General features: G+C 40.9%; 1 protein-coding gene across 1 annotated transcript in view; it reads right to left on the bottom strand.

The window, feature by feature from the left end:
- Positions 1 to 384: 384 nt before the first annotated feature.
- DNER (delta/notch like EGF repeat containing) overlaps positions 385 to 27,297 on the bottom strand; it is a 217,677-nt gene continuing 190,764 nt past the window's right edge. The window contains exons 11-13 of the mRNA XM_036755702.1: positions 20,164 to 20,295; positions 7,070 to 7,316; positions 385 to 1,451 (exon numbers count right to left, since the gene is read on the bottom strand). Coding sequence (XP_036611597.1) covers positions 1,340 to 1,451; positions 7,070 to 7,316; positions 20,164 to 20,295 — 491 coding nt within the window. The 3' untranslated portion in view covers positions 385 to 1,339. The remainder of the gene's footprint in view (positions 1,452 to 7,069; positions 7,317 to 20,163; positions 20,296 to 27,297) is intronic.

Genomic DNA, 27,297 nt, shown 5'->3' with positions numbered 1-27,297 from the left:
CCATCCCCAAACTCTATTCACACAAGGAGCAAGGACTCATAGAAGACACAATGCATGATGGTGGCAGTTATAGGGGTAGAGATTAGGTCTGTGATTTCATTGGGGTAGGGAGTTCTGGTGATGAACTTCTTCTACCAACACGGGTAGGCATCTTCTCAGCAATTTATGGTCTTAGAGAGTTGTCTAGAGCACCTGGAGGTTAAATGACTGGTTCACACAGCCAGGATGTGTTGGAGGAGGAACTGGAACCAAAATCCTCCTAGATTCAAGGCCAACTGTAGATAAACTCACCTGAGTGGCTAAAACAGGTTTTTTTCTTGGACATAGAGAAGCAAATCAAAGACTTCTGGTGTGTTTTTTTTTTCAAATGAAAGAGTCCATGGCACCACTGATTTGATAACATTTATTTAATATCCTTTGAAATCAGCAAGAACTTGAAGAAGCACACGGCATTCAAATACAGCCACAGAAAAGGGTCTTGGGTATAAATAAGATATGCAAGGAGAAACACACACTATTCAAAGAGCCGGTTCTCACGTACATTTGCAACCTCTTAAGAGCAAACAACTGAAAACATAGATTTAATTTACTCACGGTAGAAAAACTTGGACTTTTCAAAGAGAAATATAGGATCAACACCATCCCCAAATCTGCCTTCCCAGGTACTCACTGAACTTATAGTTTGTTTGTTTGTTCTGTGAAGTTGGCCTACCTTGAAGACTATTACCAAAACAGAGCCAAACCTGACAAACGTTGAACTCCAAAGTATGCTTCCACAAGATTCAACCAAATAATGCAGAAATAGGATCTCTACCCATGCACAGAATAAGGCAAGAAGCTAATTCATTCAGGTGAGGAATAATTAATGTAACTAGTTTCTTTTTCACAACACACACACATCTTAGACTTCTTTTAAGATATGGATATACTGTATTATGCATCAGACTATGCTTTACATTTTTTTTCCTAACTCTACTCAGAAAGCCGGCACTTTAATGTCACATAGAAACTTCTTCTCCATTAGACTTACTCTGTAACAAGCACAGAAATTAATCTGGGTGTCATAATAGTGTCTACCATGAAAAGAGCACACACTATTAGAAGCCTATGGTTCAGAGAGCTGAAAGTACATTAAAATGTAGTCTATGAACTTCACAAATTCGGTTTTAAAATATTTCTTCAAACTAAAAGCTGCAGAAAATTAGTTCTTAAATATTCTACAGAAAATTCTTGAGCAGCTAACAATTTAAATTTCTTAGGATTTTTTTACTCTTAAAAATATTTAAATTAGTGTCGTATCTCATCTTTTTGAAAAATAATCCAAAAAAGATACAGTCGATTACAAATCTTTCGTTTTAATCAGTGTGACCAAGGGTTTGTCATCGGGACTGTAATCCTCATAGGCAATGGGAGTTGCATCGTACATAGTAGGTCGGGATTTCTTTCCAAACCTGAAACACAGAAGGAAAATAGATTTCTGGTTAAGCAAAGATTGTGGCCCATTAGATCAATTAACCAACCGACCAATGATAAAGAACTTCCTCTTTTAAAAAAAAAAAAGAAAAGAAATGAATGGAGATTCTAAAATATTTCAAGACCAATCAATCAACAAGTTTTGTTTTTGTTTTTTTTTGATCAAGTGTCTACTATATGTTGGGGCCTATGCTAGTCACTGGGGATCCGGGTACAAAGAATAAAATAATCCCCACTCACAAGGAACTTATATTTTAATGAGGGAAACAAGTATATACCATACGCATATATGCATATAGATGTGTGTATTTGTATATACACAGAGGTACGTATATGTATGCATAGTATAAATATAAAGTTAGTAAATGCATATATATTATATATACATATATATATATATATATATATACACAAATTTAATATAAGTTAGTCTGGGAGGACAGGCATTAACAGTGATAGACTCAAGAAAGGTTTCATGCAGAAGATGGCACCTGAGCTGCCTCTTAAAGGAAGAGAAGGACTCTATGGGATAGAGATGAGGAGGAAGTGCATTCCAGTTATGTAGGATGGCCAAAGGCAGGGAAGTGGTAAATGAAGAAATGGATCTTTGTGACTACAGAACAGAGAGAAGGCCAGTTTGGATCACAGAGGGAAAGAGGGGTAATGAATGAAAAGAGTTCAATGAAACTAGAAAATAGATTTGAGCCAGATTCTGTGGAGCTTTAAAGAGCCAAAAAGTAGAGTTTTTACTTTATCCCAGAGGCAATAGGAAGTCACTAGAGTTGGTCAAGTAGGGGGATCATATGGTCAGATTGGTGCTTAAGAAAAGCTGCTTTAGCAGTAGTATGTAGGATGAACTAGAGTGGTGAGAAACTTGAAGCAGGGAGATGAATTAGGAGGCTGCTGGATTGAAATGATCTAGTTAAGTGGTAATGAGAGCTTTAACAAAGGTGGTAGCTGTGTGAGTGGAGAGAAGGAACCGATATGGGGGATGCTTTGAAAGTAGAGATGGTATCATTTGGCAATTGACCAGGTATGTCAGGTGAGGGAAGATGAGGAGTCCAATGTAACATCAAGATCTGAGACTCCTCGGTACATCATTGGTAAGGTAACAAAAGAATCCAAATACTGTGGATTGTGTTTAGCTACACAAGAATTTTTTAAAAAAGTATTGAGATGATAATTCTTGAATTTCGCAGGGTTACAAAGAATGCACTGAGCCAAAGTCAACAAGCATTCATTGAGAATTAATTATGTGCCAGGCACTGTGCTATAAAAGTGTGGGGTGACAGTATTATTATACAAAGAACAGATACTTTCTTTCATGTAGGGCTCAGGGGGAAGTGTGATCCAGTGGGGGGGAAACCCAGGGTCTAGAATAAGAGGACCTGAGTTCAAATCCTGTCTCTGAGGCTTGCTAACCATGTGACTCTGGACAAGTCACTTTTCTTCTCTTGGCCTCAGTTTCCTCAAAAATCCAAAAAGAGGGGTTTGGACTAAGATTCTGAGGTCCCTTCTATGTCTAGATCAAGCTCTAGGTGAATGATTCTCTATAACCACAAGTACATATTTATAAAGGGCCTATTCTGTGCCCAGATGATAGGATCGTAAAATTTCATAACCAGAAGAGAGACCTTAGAACATGCAATGTCAGACCTAGAAGGAAATACCCTTCTGCTCATCTACTCCAATGCATTCATTTGTCAGCCAAAGAAACAGGCCCAGAAATGGTAAGCTACTGCTTCAAGCTCATACCAGCTCTCTATCCACCCCTTCAAGACTCTGTTCAGTTATCACCACGTGTTTTTCTAGATGCCCCTAGTTCTTAACTATCTTTACCTGGGGAAGTTATATTTTCTTAAGTAATGAGGTGTATCCCCTCCCCCAGCCTCAGTAGAATGTAAAAGCTCCTAGAGGGAACACGAACTTGTTTTGGTTTTGTCTTTGACTCCCCAGTATTGTATAACACCGTGAATATAGCAGGCAAATAATAAATGTTTGTGGGATTGCATTAAGATCAACTGAGTTCAAGCTCATGCAGTTTTTGCATTCATTCTTTGCAAAGCTTTCAGACACGGCATGGTAGATTTTGAGAAACCGCATATTGATTTCTCTCTTCTTTATTAGGCTCCATAAATATTCAGAGAAATTAGCTTATTTTCTATTCACTACAGTTTCTCATTTGACATTCACTACAATGACTTAAAACCCCAATTTAAAAAATTAACTAGCCTCTCCTTTACAATCTTTAATACCAGTTGACACATTCAAGTGAAAATTATGAAAACTTTTATCTTAATATATGGTTTTAATTTTAAAACATATTTCCTAGATCAGGTTGTCCAGAAACGTAATGAGCTTATTCACCATGGACCAATCCTAGCTCGGTTCCTTGCCGTGTCTCTTTCTAGAGCTTTGGCATCTAGAGCTTTGGAACTTCAACTTTTGCTGAAGAGAGAGGGGGAAAGAGAATATCGTGCTTTCATAGAATCCTCCGATCTCAGAATGGGAAAAGCCCTCGGAGGTCAGCCAACTGAACCCCCACCCTGAACAACATTCTTGAAAACGATTTTCCTTTGGAAATGCTTGTTGATGACATATGCCAATTCATTCCAGATGGCTCCTCTCCAGGAGGTGGAAGGCATGATGCCAGATAGTTACCAAGCAAAATAAAGGTCTCAGGAGTTAGCAAAACAGCATTGGTGTGAGCAAGCTGGGCCTATTTTCATTACATTCAAGAACATTCAACAATAATTTTTAAAGCTTTTTAAAATAGAAGGAACTGCCCCACTCACTGCCAGATCAGTATTATGCTAGCAGATAAGTGAATTTGACTCTATTTGGGTATAGTCACCCAAACTGAGTGATAAACCAATAGTCTAAGTAGCAGGGGGGAAACGTTAAGTTGTATTTATGTGTTCTCTCAGCTTGAGGAACCCCAGAATATATTTAAGATGTAAAACGTATTTTTGTTGTCATTGTTCAACATTTTCAGTCATGTGCAGCCCCCATTTGGGGTTCTCTTGGCAATGATATTAGAGTGGTTTGCCATGTCCTTTTCCAGCTCATTTCACAGATGAAGAAACTGAAGCAAACAGGGTAAAATGACTTGCCTAGGGTCACACAGCTAGTAAATATCAGAGGCCAGATTTGAAGATGAGTCTTCCTGACTCCAGGCCCCCCGACTCTATCTACTGTGCCACCTAACTGTCTCACAGAAGGCATTTAAAGAGTTTTAAGGCTTCACTTACTTATATTAGGCTGCTATTCTATAGGCCTAAGTCATAGTAAGATGAAAGCGCACCCAAGCCTTTCTAGAATCTAGCAAAGTGTCCCACATGTGGCTCATATTTAGAGAGATAATGCTTCATTTTATTAAGCACTTTCTCAGAACAGCCCTGTGAGATAAGGAATATATTATCATCCCATTCTAAAACAGAGGAGAATGAATCCCATAGAGATTAAGTTTCGTCAACTGTGAAATGGTGATATGAGGATCAAATGAGATAATTGCAAAGTACTTTGCATAGTGTATTTATCATTATTATTATTATTATTAATTACTATCCTGAGATACAACAGGCAAAACAAATGGAAAGTACATTGATTGGCAGTCGGATAGCCAATGTGAGTCAAAGGGTGGTTGGTTGGTAGCCTGTCTAGAGGCCATCTTCTCACTTCCATGCCCCCTCTCCAAGGTAGAATGGATATTGGCATCACAGGTATTGACATCATGGTTGCCAAAGGCTGCCTTCAGTCCTTAGTAAATGTTTAAAAGAAAAAGACCTTTGGCTCTGATGAGCAAAACACTCTCTCTTTACTCTCTGTTTTATCAAAGTGACTCACTAAACTTGTGTTGTTCCTGACTGCTGAAATGCTTCCATCAATTTGATGTCAATGTGACCTGAAGGCTGGAAGCTGGAGACATAGTTCCTTCATTTGGGCATCTGCGTTAGAGAGACGGCTAAGTCAAAAGGGCTTTATATGTTTTTCTTAGGGGAAAAAAGAAAAGAAAACCCAACGGCCCCCAGGACCAATGGGTCAGAGGCCCAGTCAGGGTTCACTTGGTGAAAAATATGTCATGCAGTTGAGGAAACTGCTATTCCTCAGCTCCAGGTATTCTGGAAGATATTGCCTTAAATCCAATTATTTTATTTTAGTCATTTGGTTCTCATGAGGAGTTTGCCTTTTCGTCATTCTGTTGCAAGTGGTTTTGATTTCTTAAAAATCAGCTCCAGATACCGACACTGATATACTCTGCTTCCTCCCCTACCAACAGTATCCAAGTGAAAATAGACTTCAATAAGCTATCTACTGGGAGCTGTTGCAGGTTCAGCCCTCAGGAGCTCATTGTAAATATACAGAAATCTTCAAAGCCCATGACAACTGGTTTGGGGACTGAAAATAAAGGATTCTGTCTCCTTCCTTTAGAACCTTCAAAGGCCCTAGGACACACCCTTCTTGGTGTGAATGGCAGCTGAGACTCCTTGGCATTCCCACTCTATTGCCAGAAGATTCATTCCTATAACCAACAGTGGGCCATACTAAAGGAACAAGGGGACAACCCACTTCCTCTGAGATAAACTAAGCCCCTCCAGGTTTACGGAGAGGAGCCAGTGAAGTGGCCTAGCTCATAGTAAGTGTTCGTTGGATTCTAAGCAAAATTGACAAGTATCTATATACCTCATTTCCGTATGTCTAATTCAAGTGAGAAAGGGTGAATAGCTTCATAGCTAAAAAGTTGACCTTGAATCAGGAAGACCTGAGTTCAAATTCTGCCTATAACAGATACTGGCTGTGTGACCCTGGATGAGCCCCTTCACCTCTCAATGCCTCCAGGCAGCTCTCTAAGACTACAAGTGAATCACTGACCTTTGGTAGCCAAATTAGAGTCAGTTCTTCCTTCTTAAGTTCTTCACAATGATGGAATCACAAAGCCAGACTGCTCCCCTTCTGTTGGCTCCCCACAGAAAAGGGGGAGATCTTAATAGTACTGTACTTAAAGAGGGCAGCTAGGCGGTGCCATAGTGTGTAGAGCGCTGGGCCTGGAGTCAGGAAGAACTGAGTTCAAATCTGGCCTCAAACACTAGCTGTGTGACCTTAGACAAGTCACTTCACCCTGTTTGCCTCAGTTTCCTCATCTGTAAAATGAGCTGGAGAAGGAAATGCAAACACTACAGTATATTTGCCAAGAAAAACCCAAATGGGGTCACAAAGAACCTGACACAACTGAAATGACTGAACAGCAACAACAAATGCTATTCTCTCTAAAAACCTTGACCTAATATTACACTAAAGCCTTTTAAAAAAAAACTTTTCATTCAATTTACTAATGCAGTCCCATGGGATCATAGCTACAAAAGCTAGAAGGAAACTCAGAGGCCATCTAATCCAACCCCCTCACTTTACAGATGAGGAAACTAAGGCCCAGAAAGTTAAGTGATTTAACCAGTAACATGGGTAATAAACATCAGATATAAGATATGTTGAACACAAATCCTCTGACTTCAGAGCCAGCCGTCTTTCTAGGGTACTCTGCTGCCTCCTATGACTGCCCTGAGTGCATAAGGCCACTCCCCTTCCCCAATCCACACACCTGGCATGGCGGATGGAGGCAATGGCGCTGCTAAATTCACTGTCGATGCTCCTGCAGTTGTAAAACTCCTCATAGGCCGGCCTGGCGGAGCCCTGGTATTCGATGCGGCTGATGCGGCAGATGCCCACAATGAGAATGATCAACATGAGGACGAAAGCCACGCAGAGGGCGCCGATGATGACGTAGAGCGAGTGGCGCGGCATGGTGCTCAGGCTCTCTGCCATGGGTCCAGACCTCCACTGGATATCTGGGAATACAAGTAAGCAAACAGATTGGAGCACGTTATTGGGGAGCCCAGGGAAGTTTTCTCTCCATTCCTTCCTAATTCTGGTACCTTCAGACTTGAGGAGTCAGGGATTTTGAAAGCAGACATATGAGAGTTTAAACATTGGGCAGGGAAAGCAACAAGCATTTCTATAGTGCCTACATTCCAGGCACTATGCTAAGCGCTTTACAAATATTATTTCATTTGATCCTCATAACAACCCTGCAAGGTAAGTACTGTTATTATCCCCATTTTACAGATGAGGAAACTGAGGCAGAGGTTAAGGGACTTGCCCAGGGTCACACAGCTAGTAAGTGTCTTGAGGCTGGATTTGAACTCAGTTTTTCCTGACTCCAGACCCAGCACTCTATTCACTGAAAAATCTAGTTGCCTCATTACTATATAGATGTATTCCAAGAGCCAAAAATTAGGCTTAATTATTTATTAAAGTATGTACTATTTTAAAGAATAATGATCTATACTAACAGGGCTTTTATATACAAGAAGATGGTATCATTTCTACACTAGGCATAGGTCGGGAGTTTATAAAAGTGTAAACTGGGAGCTTTCAGGCAAAGGAAATTAAAGAATTATGGCTTGAAAGAACCTCAAAGGCCATGCAGTCCAACTGCTTCTTACAGGTAAAACAACTGAAGCCCGGGGAAGACACACATAGGCAGTCAGCATCAGAGATAGGATACATACCTTGGACAGCGTCCAGAGAAGCACCATAAACAATAGTTATATTTTGGAAAATAGGGTTTGAGAGAAGTTAAAATGAGTTAGTAGGGACAAGAGATTTGTTAGGGGTCAGATGCTAAATGGCACAAAATGAGTGTCACAGATGTATCCACAACATCCTCTTTCCTCATGCTTTCTACATACAGCTTCTTCTTTCATTTTTCTCCTTTGGTACCATGTTGTCATAGCAATTACACATACACTAAGACTTTTGGCAACTAGAAATGGATGCTGGTAGTGGATGGGAATTGGCCTCTCTGTTTACTTTTGAAATCCCTGCCATGTTGTCCACTAGCTGTGGCACCTGTGGCCCCCAACCCAGTCCAGTAAGCACCTATTAAATGCCTACTACATGTAAGCCACTATGGTAGGCACTGGAGATACAAATAGAGAAAACAAACTGACCCTGCCCTTGATGAATTTTCGGTCTACTAAGGGGATATGGCAGTTGGTAAAATATGCCCATTGTAGAGCTATGTCTTCATAGAGCTATCACATGGAAGATGATACCAACAATTCCCCATCCCCTCTGAGAATGGAAAGGAAGGTAAAAAAATTTAAATTTCAAGAGAAGTTTGGCTGGGTAGAGGGGGAAATGCCTCAACTGAAAACACTGTGTAGAGAAATTTAATGACTGTGAGCATTGTCAGACACAGAAAGAAACTACCAAGAGAAGCCAAAGATACTTTTTGTAGAGAAATAACAGGAAAGTGATTAGCTACCACCTGTCCTGAACGGCTCGGACACCCTATGATCAGGAAGAAGGGAAATAAGCTAGGTCTGTTCTCAGGTCTGTTCCAAATTACGCTACTAGTGACTTTTAAAGAATCTTATGTGCAGTGCTGCTTTACAATGAAATATTGGTGGTGAATGTGATACAGCCGTCTACCTTCCAAAGCTTATACTCTAAACAGACCAATGAAAGAAACTGACATAGCATAGACCATTACAGCTTCCTAGTCATGGAAATATGCAAATAGGACTATGCAAGAAGCTACCACTGGACAATTCCCATGGGTGGGGGTCGGTACAATGATCATGAGATGTTTACAGAATGATCCACATTGCTTTTTTCCCTAAATTAAGTGTCCGCAAAGAATTGTTTGAAAAGATCTGGTATGCATTTAGAGAGACAACTGTTATTTTCTGGCTGGCGAAAGTGAAGTATGACTCACTAGATTTCTAAGTATTTCAACATTCTTTCAGGAAAAAAAAGTATAGGCTACAATCCAACATTCAGCACAATTATGTTAAACTTTCAGAACAGCCATAGCATGAGGGTAGCAGATACACATTTGTATTTCGGGTCTATCCTTTATTTAGATGAGATTGTCCATAGGCGTGCTGGACAACCCGCTGTTGGATTTTCACATAATAATCTGCATGTGTAACATTACATATGCATGAGCATGTATACATCTATTGAGAGGCAACATGGCACAGTGGACAATGCTAGACTTGGCACCTGGAAAATATGGGTTCAAAACCTGTGTCTGACGTTTACTAGCTATGGAGCCATGGGAAGACCACTGTTTTAAGTTTCTATTTTCGTATCTGTAAAATAAGGATAATAACGTCTACAGTACCTTCCTTCTATAATGCTTGTGAGTCTCAGATCAGATAATATGTGCAAGTGCTTTGTCAACTGTAAAATGCTAAATAAGTGTCCATTTTATTATTATTATTATTATTATTATTATTATATTATTATTATTATTATTATATGTACAACTACACTCCCCTGCCCCACAGACTTGTATATAGAGGATGTTCCCTTTAAGTTCTCCTGGGCCTCATGGTGCTGTGGATGTGACCCTAAATCTCCTCTGATACTCAAGCTCTACTAAGCTCAAGGTGAAAAGGTTTTAAGTATTGGATGGACTATGTCATTCAAGAATCAGCCTGGTTAGGTCATCATCCCAGTGGTACAGTGAAGAGAGCACTAGGCCTGCCATCAGGAACACTAGCCTCGGACATTTACCGTCTGTCTCTGGGCAAGTCACTTCCCCTCTATTTGTCATCTGTAAAATGAGGATAACGATAGTGACGACTTCCCCGGATTATTGTTAGGATCAAACGAGATTTGTAAGGCAGCTTATAAAGCACAGGGCCTAGCACGTAGCAGGCACCATATAAATGGTGGCCACTAGCTGCTATCACCAAAGGTGGAGAGGAAGAGGGACCTCATGGTTTTTTAGCTGTGACCACTCACAAACCATGACAGGGTTTCTGTGTCAGTGAAGAGTACCTATAGCAACAAAATCTCACATAGTTTGTTAAGTATCATATGTGTACATACATATATACACACTTTCTACACACCTAATCAATCAATCAACAAGCATTTACTAAGTGCCTACTATGTGCTAGGTACTGGGCAATCAAAGACCAAAGTGAAACAGTCTATCTAGGGGAAGTAATGTCTCCAGTATTTAGAAGAAAGAAGAGATAGAAGGTAATTTGACAGATAGGAGAAAGAATAGTAAGCAGGAGTTTAGGAAAGGTCTCATGAAGAAAATGATGCTGGATGTGAACTTTGAGGAAAACTAAGGCTTCTTAGATGGATTCACAGACACACACTCACACACATACATACACACACATTCTACATCCATAAGACCATTCCACTTAGATATGAATTTTACCGGATCATTTGTACATTGCTCAGTGCTGTGTTCCAGGCCTGTCTAAGAAGATTGGGATAAAGGATCTTCCATCATCTATCTGTATTTCTCCTAAATAGCTTATTCCAGGCTGCTTTTGCTGTGGGGAAAACTGTCTACATTCTTTCCACACACCCCAGAAAGAAAAACTTCCTGGCCCAGTTTTTCAAGGATGGCTCCCACATTACCATCACCTCATTCCTCCGTCAGAGGAAAATGTTGTATGGGTTGTTTTTGCTCTCAAAGTCTGCTTAGTAACCTGGCTCAGTGTGACTGACAGCTTGGCTAGTTAGCTTGAATAAATCCAGCACTTTATCTGAAATGGAGCAGAATTTATTTACACCAAGTGGTCGCATCTGCCGTGTCACCTTCCATCCATTATCCTTGTAAGTCTTCAGCTTTGTGGTATCCTGGGAGATTCACTGCATGAATCATTTACTACATTGGATAAAATCCAGGATGGGAAAAAAAAGAGGCATCGGCAGAGGGATGAACAGGATGACCTCATCAGCCCACGGTGGGTACGTGGCCCAGAATATATGTATACTTGATGCTCGGGATGTGTTTCCCATTTGTGTGACCCAGGAAGCATTTGGATGACAGGCTGACGTGTCTGCCATAAACGTACCCTCCTGTAAATGTATGTGGCACTTTGTCAGCTTTCACTTAACTGTGGGCTCAAAGAATTAGGGTTTGGGGACCGACCATCTAAATCCAACTCTCTCATTTCATGAATGAGAAAATTGGAGCCTATGAAAGTTGTGACTTGTCCAAGGTCACACAGATAGTAACTATCAGAGATGGAGTTTGAACCCAGATTACAGGAAACAGGATCACAGGTTTAGAGTTGGAAAAGACCTCAGTCTGCCTAGTGTAACTCATCTGCTGGTAATATGGTACCAGCAGTGTACCATATCCACACATGACATTAGGCAAGAGCAGGCTGAGGATGGGATGGCATGTTACAACCCTCAACTAGCTCTCACGTGTTGCATCAGTTGAATTTTTGCTTGCATTAAATGGGATCTGGGATCATTTTGTAATTAGAACTAAATCAAATTTTGCATTATTTGAATTTGCAATAATTACCACCTACCTGTCATGTCTTCCAGATCTATCTCACAGAGTTACTATGTGGGTTTGAGTGAGATAATGTACATAAAATGTTTTGCAAACCTTAAAATGCTATATACATGTTAGCTTTTAAAATATATGTATTATTATTGTCACCTAACGTACGTTAGCCGCCAACGAGAAAACTTTATGTTTCTCAATGCAAACAATACCCAGTGGGCATCAGGCTGTAAAACTGTTGCTAGGACTAGCTTCCTTGGAGTGTTTTTTTTTTCCCATAAAGCCTGACAGATGTGATATAAACCCCAAAGCGATGGATGTGGGTGACAGTGACTCAAATTTTCAGACACCTGAGTTGTTATGGTAACTACCCAGAACACTCTGATTTATCTCAGGACATGGACAACATCAAATACTAATAAGAATGGAAAATTATCTTCCCAGGGAAATGGTTACAGCTCATCTCTCTATGTGGACCTGAAAAAAACATCTGTGGGGTGGACAAGATTACTTTTTATTATTACTGATTGGATGTTAGATAATGACTACCTGCCAAGTATGAGAGACTGTTTATGGCCCTAGGCTAAAATTAATAGTGGAGGTAGCTATGGAATAGCTAAAATAGAACTAATTGGCATGTGAAATTGCAGAAATTCTGTAGACTAATGCTTTCTAATGAGATGCATAATAAGGGTCTCTTAGCCGGTTTTGGCTTATAGCTAAGTCAGCTAATAGGCATTTAGCAAGTTAACAATAAGAATTCTTATTGATATTAATAACAATTGCTAATATTTATACAGAACTTTAAGCTACTATGCGTCAGGCACTGTGCTTAGCACTTGGGGATACAAAAATGGAAACAGTTCTTACCCTGAAGAAGCTTACATTCTAATGCGAGAGAGAACATGTAACTAACTAGGTACATATAAGGATACATTAAAGGTTATCTCAGACGGGGAGGCTCTCGTAGCTGAGGGGAGCAAGAAAGGTCTGAGCTGAGTACTGCAGAAGCCAGGGAAACTGAGAGGTAGAGGAAAGAACGAAGAACATTCCAGGCATGGAGACAGCCAGGGTAAAGGCCATGGAGTTGGGAGATGGAAAGTCACGTGGGGGACACAACTAAGTTAGTATGTCTGTTGTTCAGTTGTTTCAGTCCTGCCCAACTCCTCATGACCCCACTCAAGTCAAAGATACTGGAACGGTTTGCCACTTCCTTCTCTGGCTCATTTTACAGATGAGAAAACTGAGGCAAACGGGGTGAAGTGACTTGTCCAGAGTCATACAACTAATGTACTTCTGAAGCCAGATTCAAACTCAGGTCTTCCTGACTCTGCCCACTCTATCCACTGAGCCACCTAGCTGCATCAGAGGCCACGAATGGGAACAAAACACAGGAAGACTGGAAGAGGCCAGATTGAGAAGGGCTTTCAGTGCCAAACAGAGAGGTCTCAGATGCATCTCTAATCTGCTACTAAATGCAGCAACAACTGGGGTCATGATGTTTTCTGGAGGAAGGAGGAGTAATGAGTAGGAGACACTTAGATGGCACAAACAATTGTCTTCCCAGGCACTTTAAGGCACTCGCTCTTTGGGAACGTTTCACAGAACTGGTTCTATTTCTCTCTCTTTCATTCTGCCCTGGTAGGTCTGAGAGGTCAGGTTTCAAAGGCCCTTGGGGATTTCACAGGGACGGGTGAATCCAGCTCCCAGCCCCAATGTGCTGCCACCAAGTGCAGGGAAAGGATCTGATTTTCTCCCTTTAGCTTTGACGGCTGCATCACAAAATCCTGCAGAGCAGGAACATCACGAGAGTCCTGCCCTTGGGGTCAGAAGGAAACCAGGTTCAAATGTGGCCACTGAGGCTGACTCACTGGGGGTCCATGGGCGAGTCACGCAGCTTTGTCTGAGTGTCAGGTTCCTCTCTATAGGATGGAGAGAATGCTGAGTGGTTGGACCTCCGTTACAGTGAAATTATTCACATCATAATAATAGCTAGCATTGTAAGGTCTCAGTGAACTTCAAAAATAGGATCTCATTTGATCCTGATAACAATCCTGGGAGGCAGGTGCTGTTACTCCCTTTTTACAGAGGAGGAAACTGAAGTGGCTTGGTGGCTAGAGCGCTGAGTCTGGGGTCAGGAAGACCTGAGTTCATACCTGAACTCAAACACGAATGAGCTGCGTCACCCTGGTCAAGTCATTTCGCCACTCTCTGCCTCAGTTTCCTCATCTGTAAAATAAGGATAATAATAGCACCTACCTCCCAGGGCTATCATGAGGATCCAATGAGATCATTACCATAAAATGCTTAAGACAGTGTCGGGCACATAGTAAGAGCAATATAAATGTTAGCCATCATAGCTATTAATAGTCTGAGGTTAGATTCGAACTCAGATCTTTCTTCCTTCAGATTCAATATTCTGTGTACTAGCTGTCTCCTAAACAATGTATATCCAGCATCTTGTGAGCTTTAAAGTGCTACCTAAAAGCCAACTATTCCTAGAGTGAGGGCAGAGAAATCATTTGGTAAAATCATAGAATGTTAGAATTAGAATTTTAGAAGGAGGCTGATACTTTCCCCTAGAGGCGGCTAGGTGGCTCAGTGGGTAGGTAGAGCTCTGGGTCTGGAGTCAACAGGACCTGAGTTCAAAATCAGCCTCAGACACTTACCACCTTAATCCACCAGAGAAGGAGATGGCAAACCGCTCCAGTATCTTTACCAAGAAAATCCCCTGGCCGGTACTGGTATGCTGTGGTCCATGGGGTAATGAAGAGTTAGACACAAATGAACAACTGAACAACAAATCTTTACCCCTACCCACTTCATACATTTAGACCAAGATGGTCCAAATTAATTGTTCAAGACCCTACAACTAATTAGTAGCAAAGCTGGGAATACTAAACTTGAAGTCAGAAGGTCTGGGTTCAAGTTCTGACTTAACCACTTAATACTAGCAAGTGATTTCTGGAATGTTATTTCTTGGAAAGATGACCAGCTGTTTTCCATGTCCATTGATGGAGCCAATCAGGAAATTACTAGTGGTGGAAGCTGAGGGACTTCTGCTTCTGTTTAGTAAGTGGAAAATCTCTTCAACAACAGGGACTGTTAGACTTTTATACTGTTCACCTCTTTTTGAGGTTCTTTGTTTGAGAATGGCTAGATGTGGGCCTGTCAGAAGTCAGGGCTTCTAGCTCTGTTGTACTCCTATAAATTAGTGATGTCTGATGGTAAAGGGCCTGTTGTTTGTTCGTTTAAAATCCAATTCAATAAGAAAGTGCTTTTAAGGTTCTTTTCTATACTAGAATTCTATTTCTGTAACCAGAAGTTTTTCAGGGTCATTTGCTGATTGCATCATAACGTCACTGTGCTCATTTTAGAATTAATCTGCCATGTTTTATCTCTATGATAACAATTCTAGCCATTCATGAAGATTTTAAATAATTCTTTACTCAATAATCATGAGAATTCCTGGACCCTGTTCCTTACTCTCCGTTCCCATCATTACCACTCTGGTTTGTGCCTTTTTGCCTCTTATCCAGGCATTAGTAACAGTCTCCTAACTGGTCTCCCTAATTCCAATCTCTTCTCTTTTGGCTCTAGGCTGCCATATTTCTCTTCTGAGTTCACAGTTCTAAGTACATCATACAAAATTTACAGTTGCTCCCTTCTGCCTACATACTGAAATCTACATATGCCCCTTAACATGGAACTCAAGAGAAGATACACCCTTCCACTTCTTTGTAGAGGTTGGAAGTCCACAAGTATAGAAGATTGCATATATTTTCAGATTTTTTTTGCTGTATTGATCAGTTTTGCTGATTTTTTTATTCCCTTCCTCTTTTTCTTTAAAAATATTCTTTGTTATATGGGATGGCTTTCTGGAAGGGGCAAGGAAAAGGGAGAAATTTTGCCAATACATACTTTAAAAAAAGTCACACAAAACTCTCCATGAGGCCCTAACCTACTTCCACAAAACATAGCCTCTTTTGGTAACTCTTTGAGTTAGCCAACAACCTCCATTGTCAGAAAAATCTTCCTTGTATTAAACATGTCTTTTGGTTTCTACCATCTATCATTGTGTAGGACTTGGAATCAGGGAAGACCTAATTTTGAATCCTGCCTCCACTATTCCCTAGCTGTAAAACTGGGTAAGTCATTTAATTTCTCTATGCCTCAGTTTGCTCATCTGTAAAATGAGGATAAAACAGATTAGAACAGCACCTACTTCACATAGTGGTTGTGAGGACTGAAAGAATTAACATGTGAAAAGCATTTTGTAAACCTACACAAATACTTCCATCAATGGTTATAGTGGCCATCTGGTCACTGTTCCTCAAAACAATACTCAAATTTGAGGAGGCATTTTTGTGCTAAGCTGTGATGTCACTGGTGTGGGAAACTTCTAATGTATAAACTACTACACTAATGCATCTCTGATGGTTAGTATTAGAGAATTGTGTAGAGAGTAGTGACAAAAGCAGGGTTGAAACTGAGGTCTTCCCGACTCTAAGTCCAACCATCTCCCAGCTATATACCACAATGCTTTCTCCATATCTCAGATGTTTCCAAACATTTAAGAATTGTTATTTCTCAACTTCTGATTCTCTAGGTTTCATAACAGGAGTTCCCATGGCTTTTACTCAGGGATCTTATTTCCCACCCTTTGTCTTTAGTAAAAATTTCTGAACCATTCTGAAATTCTATATGTACTACTTACAGAACCCACAACAGTGGTTTAAATAAACTAGTAAATGGCACAATTGATGAAGCATATAAGAAAGGTATTATTCTGGGCCTCAGGGTCTTTCTTTACAAATTGAAGGTGTTGAATAAGTTACATGGTAATGGCCCATTAGCCCTAAGTTTCTGTTTGCCTTTAAATATGTTTTCCATGAATTGTGGCATCATGCCAGTTTATTTTAGCAATAAAATAGTATTTTGGGAGACTACTGGTCATTGTGACAACTCACTCTTTTTCTATGCTACTTTCACTTAGGCAGTCACTCTATCTTATGTACTTGGAGTCTCTTTTCTCTCCTAAATCTTCTGGCCTGCACTCCTTCTGATTCACATTGTATTCATCACTGGTCACTCCTATAATTTATCAGGCTTGTTTTGATTCTGGTCCTGTTCTTTAAATAGAATCTGCTGAAGCTGGGGGTCATCTGACAACTATTGTTCAGGCCACTCATGAAAACAAGAGAAAATAAAAATACATTAAACAGCAGGGAACACCCTGGGGGCAATGCGGCCTAGTGGAAAGAAAACTGACTCTCAAGTCAGGTGGTTGTTGTTGTGCAGTTGTTCCAGTCGTGTCTGACTCCTTGTGACCCCATTTGAGGTTTTCTTGCCAAAGATACTGGGGTGATTTACCATTTCCTTCTTCAGCTCATTTTGTGGATGAAGAAACTGAGGCAAACAGGGTTAAATGACTTACCCATGGTCATACATCTAGGTATCTAAGTATCCAAGGCCAGATTTCAACTCAGGAAGATGAGTCTTCCTAACTCCAGGCCCAGTACTTTATCCACCGTGCCACCTCACTGCCCCAAGTCAGAGGAGATAGGTTCATACCTTGCCTCTGAAACTATCTGTTTAATCCTAAGTCATTTAACTTCCCAGAGACTCAATTTTCTCATCTAAAAAAATGAAGAGGTAGGACTAGATGGCCTTCTCACCCTGGAGCATCCCTTTGCCCCTTTGGACCCCTTCTCGTATTGGTGAGTTCCTTTTGGAACCTCAATTTTGAGGTCCAGGCTGGTCATTCTTCATTCCTCTTCTTCCTTTGCTTCTGACAGTCCAGAATTCCTCACCATTCCCCAGCTGCCTTTTGATCTTGGAAATTCTCTCAGCCCCTGTGGCCTTTCCCCCAGCCTCTTACCCATGTCAGCTTTTCAGTTCCTTTTTGCATGTTGTCTTCCATTTTAGAATATAAATCCTTTGAGAGGGAGCATCATATATTTGTATCCCGAGAGCTTAGCCTAGCGCTGGGTACATAGGTAGAACTTACAAATGCTTGGTGATCTGACTGGATTTGATCCTGTGATTCCTCCAATCTAATCTTTTGCAAAACTTTTTTTAGAATGAATTTGAAGATCTGTAAATGAGATAATCTGATTTCATTAAAGAAGATAGAGAATGACTTCAAAGTATTTAGAAGTTGTGCTACAGAAAATATTTGATTGTCTCATTGAATATATGACTATGGGTTCTATCTGACCAGGAGCAGGGTTACTAATCTACCCTCTGGTCTCCCATCCTGAACTGCCTAGAAGATATCTCAAACTGTATGTCTACTAGACATCTTAAACTCAACATATCCCAAACTGGCCTCATTATCTCTCTCCCATAACCCCCCCTTTCTAACTTCCCTATTACTATTGAGGGTACCACCATCCTCCAAGTTACCCAGACTTGCAACCTACGAGTCATCCTAGACTCCTCACTATCTCTCACCCTCCCCCAATCTAATCAGTTGCAGAGTACTTTCTTTTCTAGCTTTATAACATTTCACATATATGTCCCCTTGTTTCTTTTGCTACTGCTACCATCTTGGTACAGGCCTACATCACCTCATGCCTAGACTATGTCAATCAACACCTTCTGGTTGGTCTCTCTGCCTCAGATCTCTCCCTACTCCAGTCTTCTCTCCATTCGGTTGTCAAAATCATCTTCCTAAAGTATAGGTCTGACCATGTCACCCCCTACCCCAGTCAACAAAAATGACTCCCTCTTACCTCCAGGATCAAATATAAAACCCTCTGGCTTTCAGAGTGCTTCATTTCCTGACCTTTCCAGTTTTCTTATAACTTATTCTTCTCCATGTACTCTGTGACCCAGTGATCCTGAACTCTCTGTTGTTCTTCTCCCAAGATGCTGCATCTCCCAACTCTGGGCATTTTCACTGGCTATCCTCATGCCTGGAATGCTCTCCCTCCTCCTCTCCACCTCTCAGGCTTCCTTCAAGTCCCAGCCCAAATCCCACTTTCTACAGGAAGCTTTTTCCTGATCATCCTTAATTCTAGTGCCTTCCCTCTATTGATTACTTCCAATTTATCCCATATGTAACTTGTTTGCATGTTGTCTCTCCCATTAAACTGTGAGCTCCTTCAGAGCAAGGATGGTCTTTGAACTTTCTTTGTATCTCCAACCAATTAGCAAAGTGCCTGGCACATAGTATCTAATAAATTTTTGTTCACTTGATTTTTCTTGACTGCCCATGGGTGTATTACAAAATATTCCTAACAATTAAGATTCTTCCAGGAAGGGAGAAGTTCTTTATAAAAGCACTCACCACACCAAAGAATGCCATATATCTCCTCTTAGCATTCCACTGGGTTGCCACCTAAGAGGCTTTTCATTAATATTAAATAAAATTTAAGTTTTTCATCCTTTACAAATCTGACCTCCACTAAAGTTTAATTCCTTGTGATGCAGCAATGAGCCTATGTTTTCAAAGACTGGTGCTTATGAAAGACAAATTCCAATAGATTCTTCAAAATTAGCATAATGTTCCTTTGCCAAGAGGGAAATGAGAATTAGAAAGAAAATGGAGGAACTTTGCTCCAAGGCTATTTCCAGTTATAGAAGAGTGACAGAGTCTCCTGGTAGGGAAAGGGACTTGGCCTTGGAAATGAGAGGCTGATGAAGTGAAGGTTGCCCACAACAGACTATGACCAGAGAAGTTTTGGACAACTACGTGGGGAGAAGAAATAAGATACAGATGTCTCAGTCTTGCAATAGTGAACAGAGAGGAATGGGAGCCAGTGGAAGTCATGGGAGCCCAACAAACCAGGTTTGGAGTGTGGTTATCAGTATGGATCCTACTTCTATGACTATGGATTCCTTTGGATTCAACATATTTCTTGGTCAAATTTTCCCATAAGTCCTCTCTCTATCCAACATACTAGAAATATTTTTTCTCATCCTTTTAAGACTCAAGGGGTTCAGGTGCATCACTTGGGTTATCTATCTGCCATCTCTCATTTGTGGCCTATGACAGACCCAACTCCGTCTCTAGTCACATGGTCCTCGAAAAGTACCACTTTTATGCCACTTGGCCAGCACAAGTAGCCATGGGTGGTACCTTTTAGTCTGTTCAAGCCTATCAGATATCTATCCATTGCCACTGGAGTTACTTATAATTTTAGTTTTTTTCTGGCATTGTGAAGTCAGAAGATTTACATCTTCAGGAGAATGTAAGCCTTTAGAGATTTGAGCCTTAATTGCATTTTCAAATGAAATGGAAATTTTGTTCTAAACAGGTAAGACTATAGCAATACTCTCCCATCTACTCCTTGTCTTATAAATTCAGTATTTGATCATAAGAAACAAGAGGCAGAAATACTTACGGACTTCACAGTTTGGTCCGATCCAGTTGTGGGGGCAGTGGCAGATGTAACCGTTGGTCTGGTCTATGCAGGTCCCAGAGTGATGGCAGGGGTTACTCTCACATTCATTTATCTCAGTTTCACAGTCTTCACCTAAGGTAGATAAAGAGAGTTTTACAAATCACGGCTGCAACATCAAATGCCTTGTTTTAGCTTATCAATAATTTCTTTTTATAGACCTGACAAACCAGAAGGTAGGTTAGATTTATAACCTCTTTTATTCTGGTCCCAATTTTCCCATCCCCCAAAGCACAAAATACTCAGCTATGCATGGCAACTACCTAGTTCATAATAAAAAACAACAAATAGGCTCCCAAATTAACAAAATCTTTTTTCATAGGCTCTTTCACTCCCATCTCTTAGAACCCAAGTTTCCTTCAAGGCTTATACAGTCAGGTAAGTGGCACAGCGGTTAGAGCACTGGGCCTGGAGTCAGGAAAAGACTCTTCTTCCTGAGTTCAAATCTGGCCTCAGACACTTACTAGCTGGGTGACCTTGGGCAAGTCACTTAACCCTGTTTGCCTCAGTGTCTTCATCTGTAAAATGAACTGGAGGAGGAAATGGTAAGCCACACCAGTATCTTCACCAAGAAAACCCCAAATGGGGTCAGGAAGAGTTGGACATGGCTGGAAAATGACTGAACAACACATGTCATATCCCACTATCACCCCTCCATCTCACCCCAAGCAGAATAGAATGTACACCAGAGGTACCCAACTCATTTTTGCAAGCTTGCAATATTCACTGGGATAAAATGTAATTGGGAAATATTTAACAAAACAAATAAAAATACAATACAACATATATAATGTTAATTCATGGTTTTCTAGTTCAGTGGGCAGCTCAAATATCCATTTCTATTTGAGTTCAACACCATAAATGTACGGTCTTTGAGGGAATCTTTGTCTTTGTATCTCCCAGCTCCTGATACTATACCTGATCCATGGTCAGCACTGAACTGACGATTCCTTAAGTGACCATGACAGTTACTACTACCACTTCTACCATTACTCCTCCTTCTTTTCCTGCTAGTAGTTAGTATTCATATAGTGCTTTAAGGTTTGCAAAATGATTTACAAATATTATCTTATTTGATCCTCACAACTACCCTGAGAGATAGGTGCCATTTTCATCCCCATTTTATAGATGAGGAAATGAGGCAGAATTCAAGTGATTTGTCCAGGGTCACACAGCCTTCCTGACTCTAAGCCCTGCATTTTATCAACTATCTACAGTATGTAATGCATCATGTTTAACAGCTAATTAAAAGCAAATGGCTGAATAATCTCCCAAGGATTAAGTGATCTACTCAAAATCAAAGAGATTATTTGTTCTACACAGCTAAAGATTTTCCAGAATTCAACGGCTTGCCAGGGCTGAAGACATACTTTGCTGGTTAGCTTTACATCTGAACAAACCCTGTGTTTCACACTGTACATTTTGATCTATCCCTTAGACTCTGGGATCTTGCTGGAGGTAATGATTTTTTTAAAATATATTTTTTATTTCACTAAATATTTCCCAATTAATTTTTTTTAAAATTAACATTCATTTTAAAAAATTTAGTTCCAAATTCTCTCCCTTTCTCCTGACCCTCCCCCACCCCTTGAGAAGGCAAGCAATGAAGGCAATGACTTTATTAAAAGCAAGCCTTTGGTTTACACAGAAACCGATATTCTCAACAAGATTAACCAACAATCAGCATTGGTAGATGCTTTTCTATCAGCTATTGGTTTACCTTGAATTGCTAAAACTACCACATGTTGCCTGTAGTCTCTTCCAGAAGAGAAACATCAACACCTCCCCCCACCCCAAGTATATCATGGCGCCACAGCCAACCCATTTCACGGTCTTTTCGGTGCTTAGCTTTCCCCTCAATTATTTTTAAAGTGAAATTGGTTGTAATCACCCTAACAGCATCTGAGCTGGACAAGGTTGATTATAATTCAGCAATGCCTAAATGAATTTGCTGTTTGCAATAAATATAGTCATTTATGTCAATAGAGAAAACAGCCAATTGATTGCCTCTCACCAACCAATTTCTAAGGCCATCATTGTATTAATGGGGAAATCGCTCTCAGAAGGAAAGGACAAGCACCCAACAATTACAAATGGTGTGACACAGTATTTCAGATCCCGAGGCATGTGAGTCTTTAAGGTGCTCAGAAGTCTTAAAAGGCTTGAGCACAAGGCCTTGACAGATATGTACATCAGCAACCCTGCTCTCTTTCTCAGAAAGACAATTTGTAATGGGGAAAGGCTACTCAGAGCTTCTCTTTGCTGCTTCCAATAGGCATTCTGTGAACTCTTGAAAAATGAAAGTCGGCCACTTCTGTGACAGCTTTCCCCTTAGCTCTCATCCCTGTAGCCAGAGGAAAATGCAATAGGTCACTAACTGGTCCCTGCAGTCCGACATGATTGCCAACCCCATAAACCGCATTGCCCTAGATCCTGGACAGTTCCAGTACTCTCTCTAACTGCTCCAACCCCAGCTTCCTGTGGAACATTGGAATCTACTCTAATATGCCACCGTCCTGTAGAACTGCCCTGCAAGAATGTGGCTTTGGGAAAGGCCTCAGTTTCCTCACCTGTCAAAGGACAAGTTCAGACTATGTAAATAAGAACAGCCCTTCCATGTCTAGATTCATAATCCAGAGGACCCAAGTGAATATGCAGTGGTTGTGCTCAAGAGGGGTAGTTGTGACAAAATCATCCCAGAACTCCTTGAACAAAAAGTTCCCTTGAGTTCTGGGACCCCAGGTGATCTTGTTATCCACTCAAGAACTGGACTTTGAGAGACTTCTTAAGAACTCTGATCAGTGCAAAAGCACCATTCCAGCAAACCAAGGATAGAGTATGCTAACCACCATCAATAAATATTGATTAACTACCTACTGTGTACCAGGCACTGTGCTGACAACAGCGCTTACCTCCTGACAGAGGTGATAGACTCAAGATGCAGAATAACATGTAGTTTTGGACATGGTCACTGTGGGATTTTAATTTGTTCGTCTTTCTATATTTGTCACAACTGTTTGTTATTCTTTGTTTTTAGTGGGGAGGGTGGTAATGAGAGGGAAAGAAAATAATTAAAAATTAAATTAAAGAAGGATTAAGTTTCCAATTGCTCTCCTTTCTTCATACCAATCCAATCAATTCTCTACACAACTACTAAAATGATTTTCCTAACGTTATTTCGCAAAATGATTTCCTCTCTCTTACTCAAAACTTACTTCAATGGCTCCCTATTGCTTTGATGATGAAATATGATGTCCTCTCCTGGACCTTTAAAGCCCCAAACCACCTTTTCATTCCTAGAATGCAACTCTCCTCATCCTTTAGACTATGTTCAACGCACATATTAAACACTACTTTCTCCATGTAGTCTTTTCTGATTCATCCCCTCACTACCATCCCCAAAATTACCTCATGCAATTTTCTGCATTCTTTTATCTGTCCTGGTCTTTACTCCCCTATCCTTGCCCCCTCAGTAGAATATAAGCTTCTGGAAGGCAGGGACTATTTCAGTTTTGTCTTTGTGCCCTCAGAGCCTCTGCAGCCGCAAGGTGGCACAATGGATGGAAGGTGGGGCTTGAAGTCAGAAGGACCTGAGTTCAAATCCAGCCTCAGATACTTACTAGCTGTGTGACCCTGGGTAAGTCACTTAACCCTGTTTGCTTCAGTTTCCTCATATGTAAAATTATCTGGAGAAGGAAATGGCAAACCACACCAGTATATTTGCAGAGAAAACCCCAAATAGGGTCATGAAGTCAGTTACAACTAGACAACAACCACCTCAGAGCCTAGCAGAGTGCCTGGCACTTGGCATTTGTGTGTTGCTTAACTTATTACTGGATTCCCTTCTTTCAGCTATCTGATATCAGTATCACAAAAGAGACCAAATAGTCCAACTCATTCATTTTACAGATGAGTTCACTCACAAACACGTAGAGTTGCAGGACAATTCTGATGAACTCTTAGGGCAGAGTCTTGGAGGAATTTTTGAGGATTTTTAATCCAAACTCACACTCTTCTCTGACCATCTCCAGATTACCTCAGCCATTTCTAGACTGTGCCAGCCATTTCCAGATTATCTCAGCCATCTCTATACTGTGCCAGTCATTTCTAGGCCTTCTGAGCCATTTGTGGACCTCACCTTCTCCTCCTCCACTCCTTAGGATCCTCCCATCAGAACCACCTCGACTCTTCTCTGGGTCCCTGGACTGTCATAGGTGAAGTTTTCACTTTATGTTGCCTGAAACCAGGCTTCCATATCACTTCTTGGCCATGCCACTATGTGCATCTCTCACCCCCTTTCCAGCTCTCCTTCATATGCTGTCTTCCCCCATCAAAGTGTAATCTCCTTAAGGATGGGACCTAGCTTTTTGTATTTGGATCCTCAATGTCTGGCACATTGTAAATGTTCACTTGATAATGTATTATTCTTTCATTTATCAATTGATTCACTCATAGAGCATGAAGGGACCTTAAAAATCATTTAGTCCAACACTTTCATTCTACACATGAAAATACTGAGTCCCAAAGGGAAGAAATGATTTGGCTAAAGTCACACAGCAGGGAGGTGGTATGGCTGGGACCAGAACCTGCATCTTCTGTGTCCTGTCCTGGTGTTTTTGCTTTTGAACCATACTGTCCTTTAAAAAACTGCTCTCCCGGGAAGGCTGTCCCTGAATTCCCAGATCTGTCTGGCTCCTTGGAAAACAACCAAACTGGTTCGGATCCAGAGAGGAACCACTCAGGTAGCACCAAGCACCTGAGACCCACTTTGGTTCTCACCTAAAAGCTATAACTGGTGTCAGGAAACCCATAGACTGGGATTATCTTGGAGATGGCCTGGTGGTGTCTCTGTTATCAAATATAAGCTATGGAAATACCAAACCTTTCCAGGAATCTTTCACCTCAACTCAACAGAAATTTGAGAGAGGGGAAGGGAGGGGGAATCCTGGGGAGAATGGAAGTGTAAGGGTCCTATGTCCTCACCTCCATCTCTTAGAACCTCTTATTTCCTCCAAATCTCAGCTCCAGAGCTACTAGCTACTTGAAGACTTTCCTAATATCCATCAAACCACTAAAGCCTTTCTCCCCTAACTGCTTTGTATCCATTTTGTACATAACTATATATTTACACATCATCTCTCCCAGCTAGATTGTAAACTCCTCCAAGGCAAAGATAGTTCCGTTCCTGTCTCTTTTATAGCAACAATGTTTGGCATACAGCAGGTGCTTAATAAAAGCTTCTTAGTTAATTGATTTAGAAGTGTTACTATTGACACTCCCCTCTGCACTGCTACATTTTTTTTTGGTCAGGGAAATTGGGGTTAAGTGACTTGCCCAAGGTCACAAGTAAGCGTGTCAAGTGTCTGGATCCAGATTTGAACTCAGGTCCTCCTGACTCCAGGGCCGGTGCTCTACTCACTGCACCACCTAGCTGCCCCTACACTGCTACACTTCATTTTAAGGACATCCTTCTTTTTATATGTATTTTCAGGGTGTTTTTTTTGCCCCAACTGATCACCTTTTTCCCCTCCCTTCTCCTGTCTTTGACTTCTCAAGGGTTTTGTTACATCCCCATTTTCACATAGCATTCTATGCCACCCAATTTCTTTTTATTTGCAGATTTCATGACTGTCTCACTCCAGTTCTAGGGAACACTTGCATGGTGCCTATGATAGCAGCTGTTCCAACTCCCTCCATGCTCTTGTACTTCATCCCTCCCAATATCCCAGGGGAAGCTTGTCAAAACAGACTCAGAGAATCCTGACAAAGCAATCACAGAAGAACAGAAAGGACTTCAGAGGTCAGCATGCCCAATCTCCTCCCCAAAGCATGCGTGTGTCCTGACAAATGGCTATCCAAAAAGTTCCTGTCATTGAGAAAACCACAATGGAATAAACCTTTTAATTGGTTGCAGAGCTAGACAATAACAAAGTTAAAGCCACAACTTGTATAAGCCTCTAGACCTCAATGAGTCATATTAGCTCCCCTGTCTCTCTGCCAGATCAATTAAAAAAAGAAAAAAGGTTTAAAACACAATACTTATTAAATTCTATGAGTGAAATGAGAGCAACAAAAACTAGGCATGGCAGAATGGGCCTTGGCCAGAGAACAAACAAAAGACTCACAGAAATTGATTTGTTACCTACTAACATTTATTTCTTCAATCCCTTTATGGTGCAGTAGAAAGAGAACTGGGCTTGGAGTCAGGAAAGGCATGGGGATGAATCCTGACTCGGACACTGATTAGCTATGTTGGGCTTAACTTCTCTGAGCCATAGTTTTCTCATATATAAAAGGGGACTAATCAAGGCACATTGCCTTGCCAACAAATGTCTGTAGAGTCAAATCTGTGGTTTTTCCAGTAGCAACATACAGCTGTGAGAGCTGGACTATAAGGAAAGCTCAGCCCTGCAGAACTGATGCTTTCGAATTGTGGTGCTAGAGAAGACTTCTGAGAGTCCCTTGGACAGCAAGTCCATAAGAAATTAATTCAGGCTATTTATAGGAAGGTCAAATAACTGAAGCTAAAGCTTAAATATTTGGCCATATAATGAGAAGATGAGACTCATTGGAAAAGACTCTGATGTTGGGAAAGATTGAAAGCAAAAGGAAAAGGGGATGGCAGAGGATGAGATTGGATAGATAGTGTCATGAAAACATGAACATGAACTTGGACAGACTTCAAGAAATAGTGACTGATCGAAGGGCCTGGCGTGCTAGGGTTCATGGGGTCACAAAGAGTGAACATAACAGAATGACTGAACAACAGCACCACTACCAGTGATACCTGTTTCACAGAGTTTTTCTAAAGCTTTAGTAAGCGCATGTACACAGTCAAGAAATATTTGTGATTTCCCATGACCCCAGTGTGAGAGCTTTCTCCACCAACACAAATTGCAAACCATCTATGATTTAGTGGAAAAAAAAAATCATAGGGAGCTGAAGCACGTGGATATAAGTGACCCGTCCAGGATCACACAGCCTAAGTATTAGTGGTAGCAAGTGAACCCAGGTCATCCTGGTTTCAAGCCCAGCTGATCTATGTGTATATACACACATATGTATACATACACAATG

This window comes from Trichosurus vulpecula, chromosome 4 (genome assembly GCF_011100635.1).
Source record: "Trichosurus vulpecula isolate mTriVul1 chromosome 4, mTriVul1.pri, whole genome shotgun sequence".
NCBI classification, from domain to species: Eukaryota; Metazoa; Chordata; class Mammalia; order Diprotodontia; family Phalangeridae; genus Trichosurus; species Trichosurus vulpecula.
This window is presented reverse-complemented; position numbering and strand designations above follow the sequence as displayed.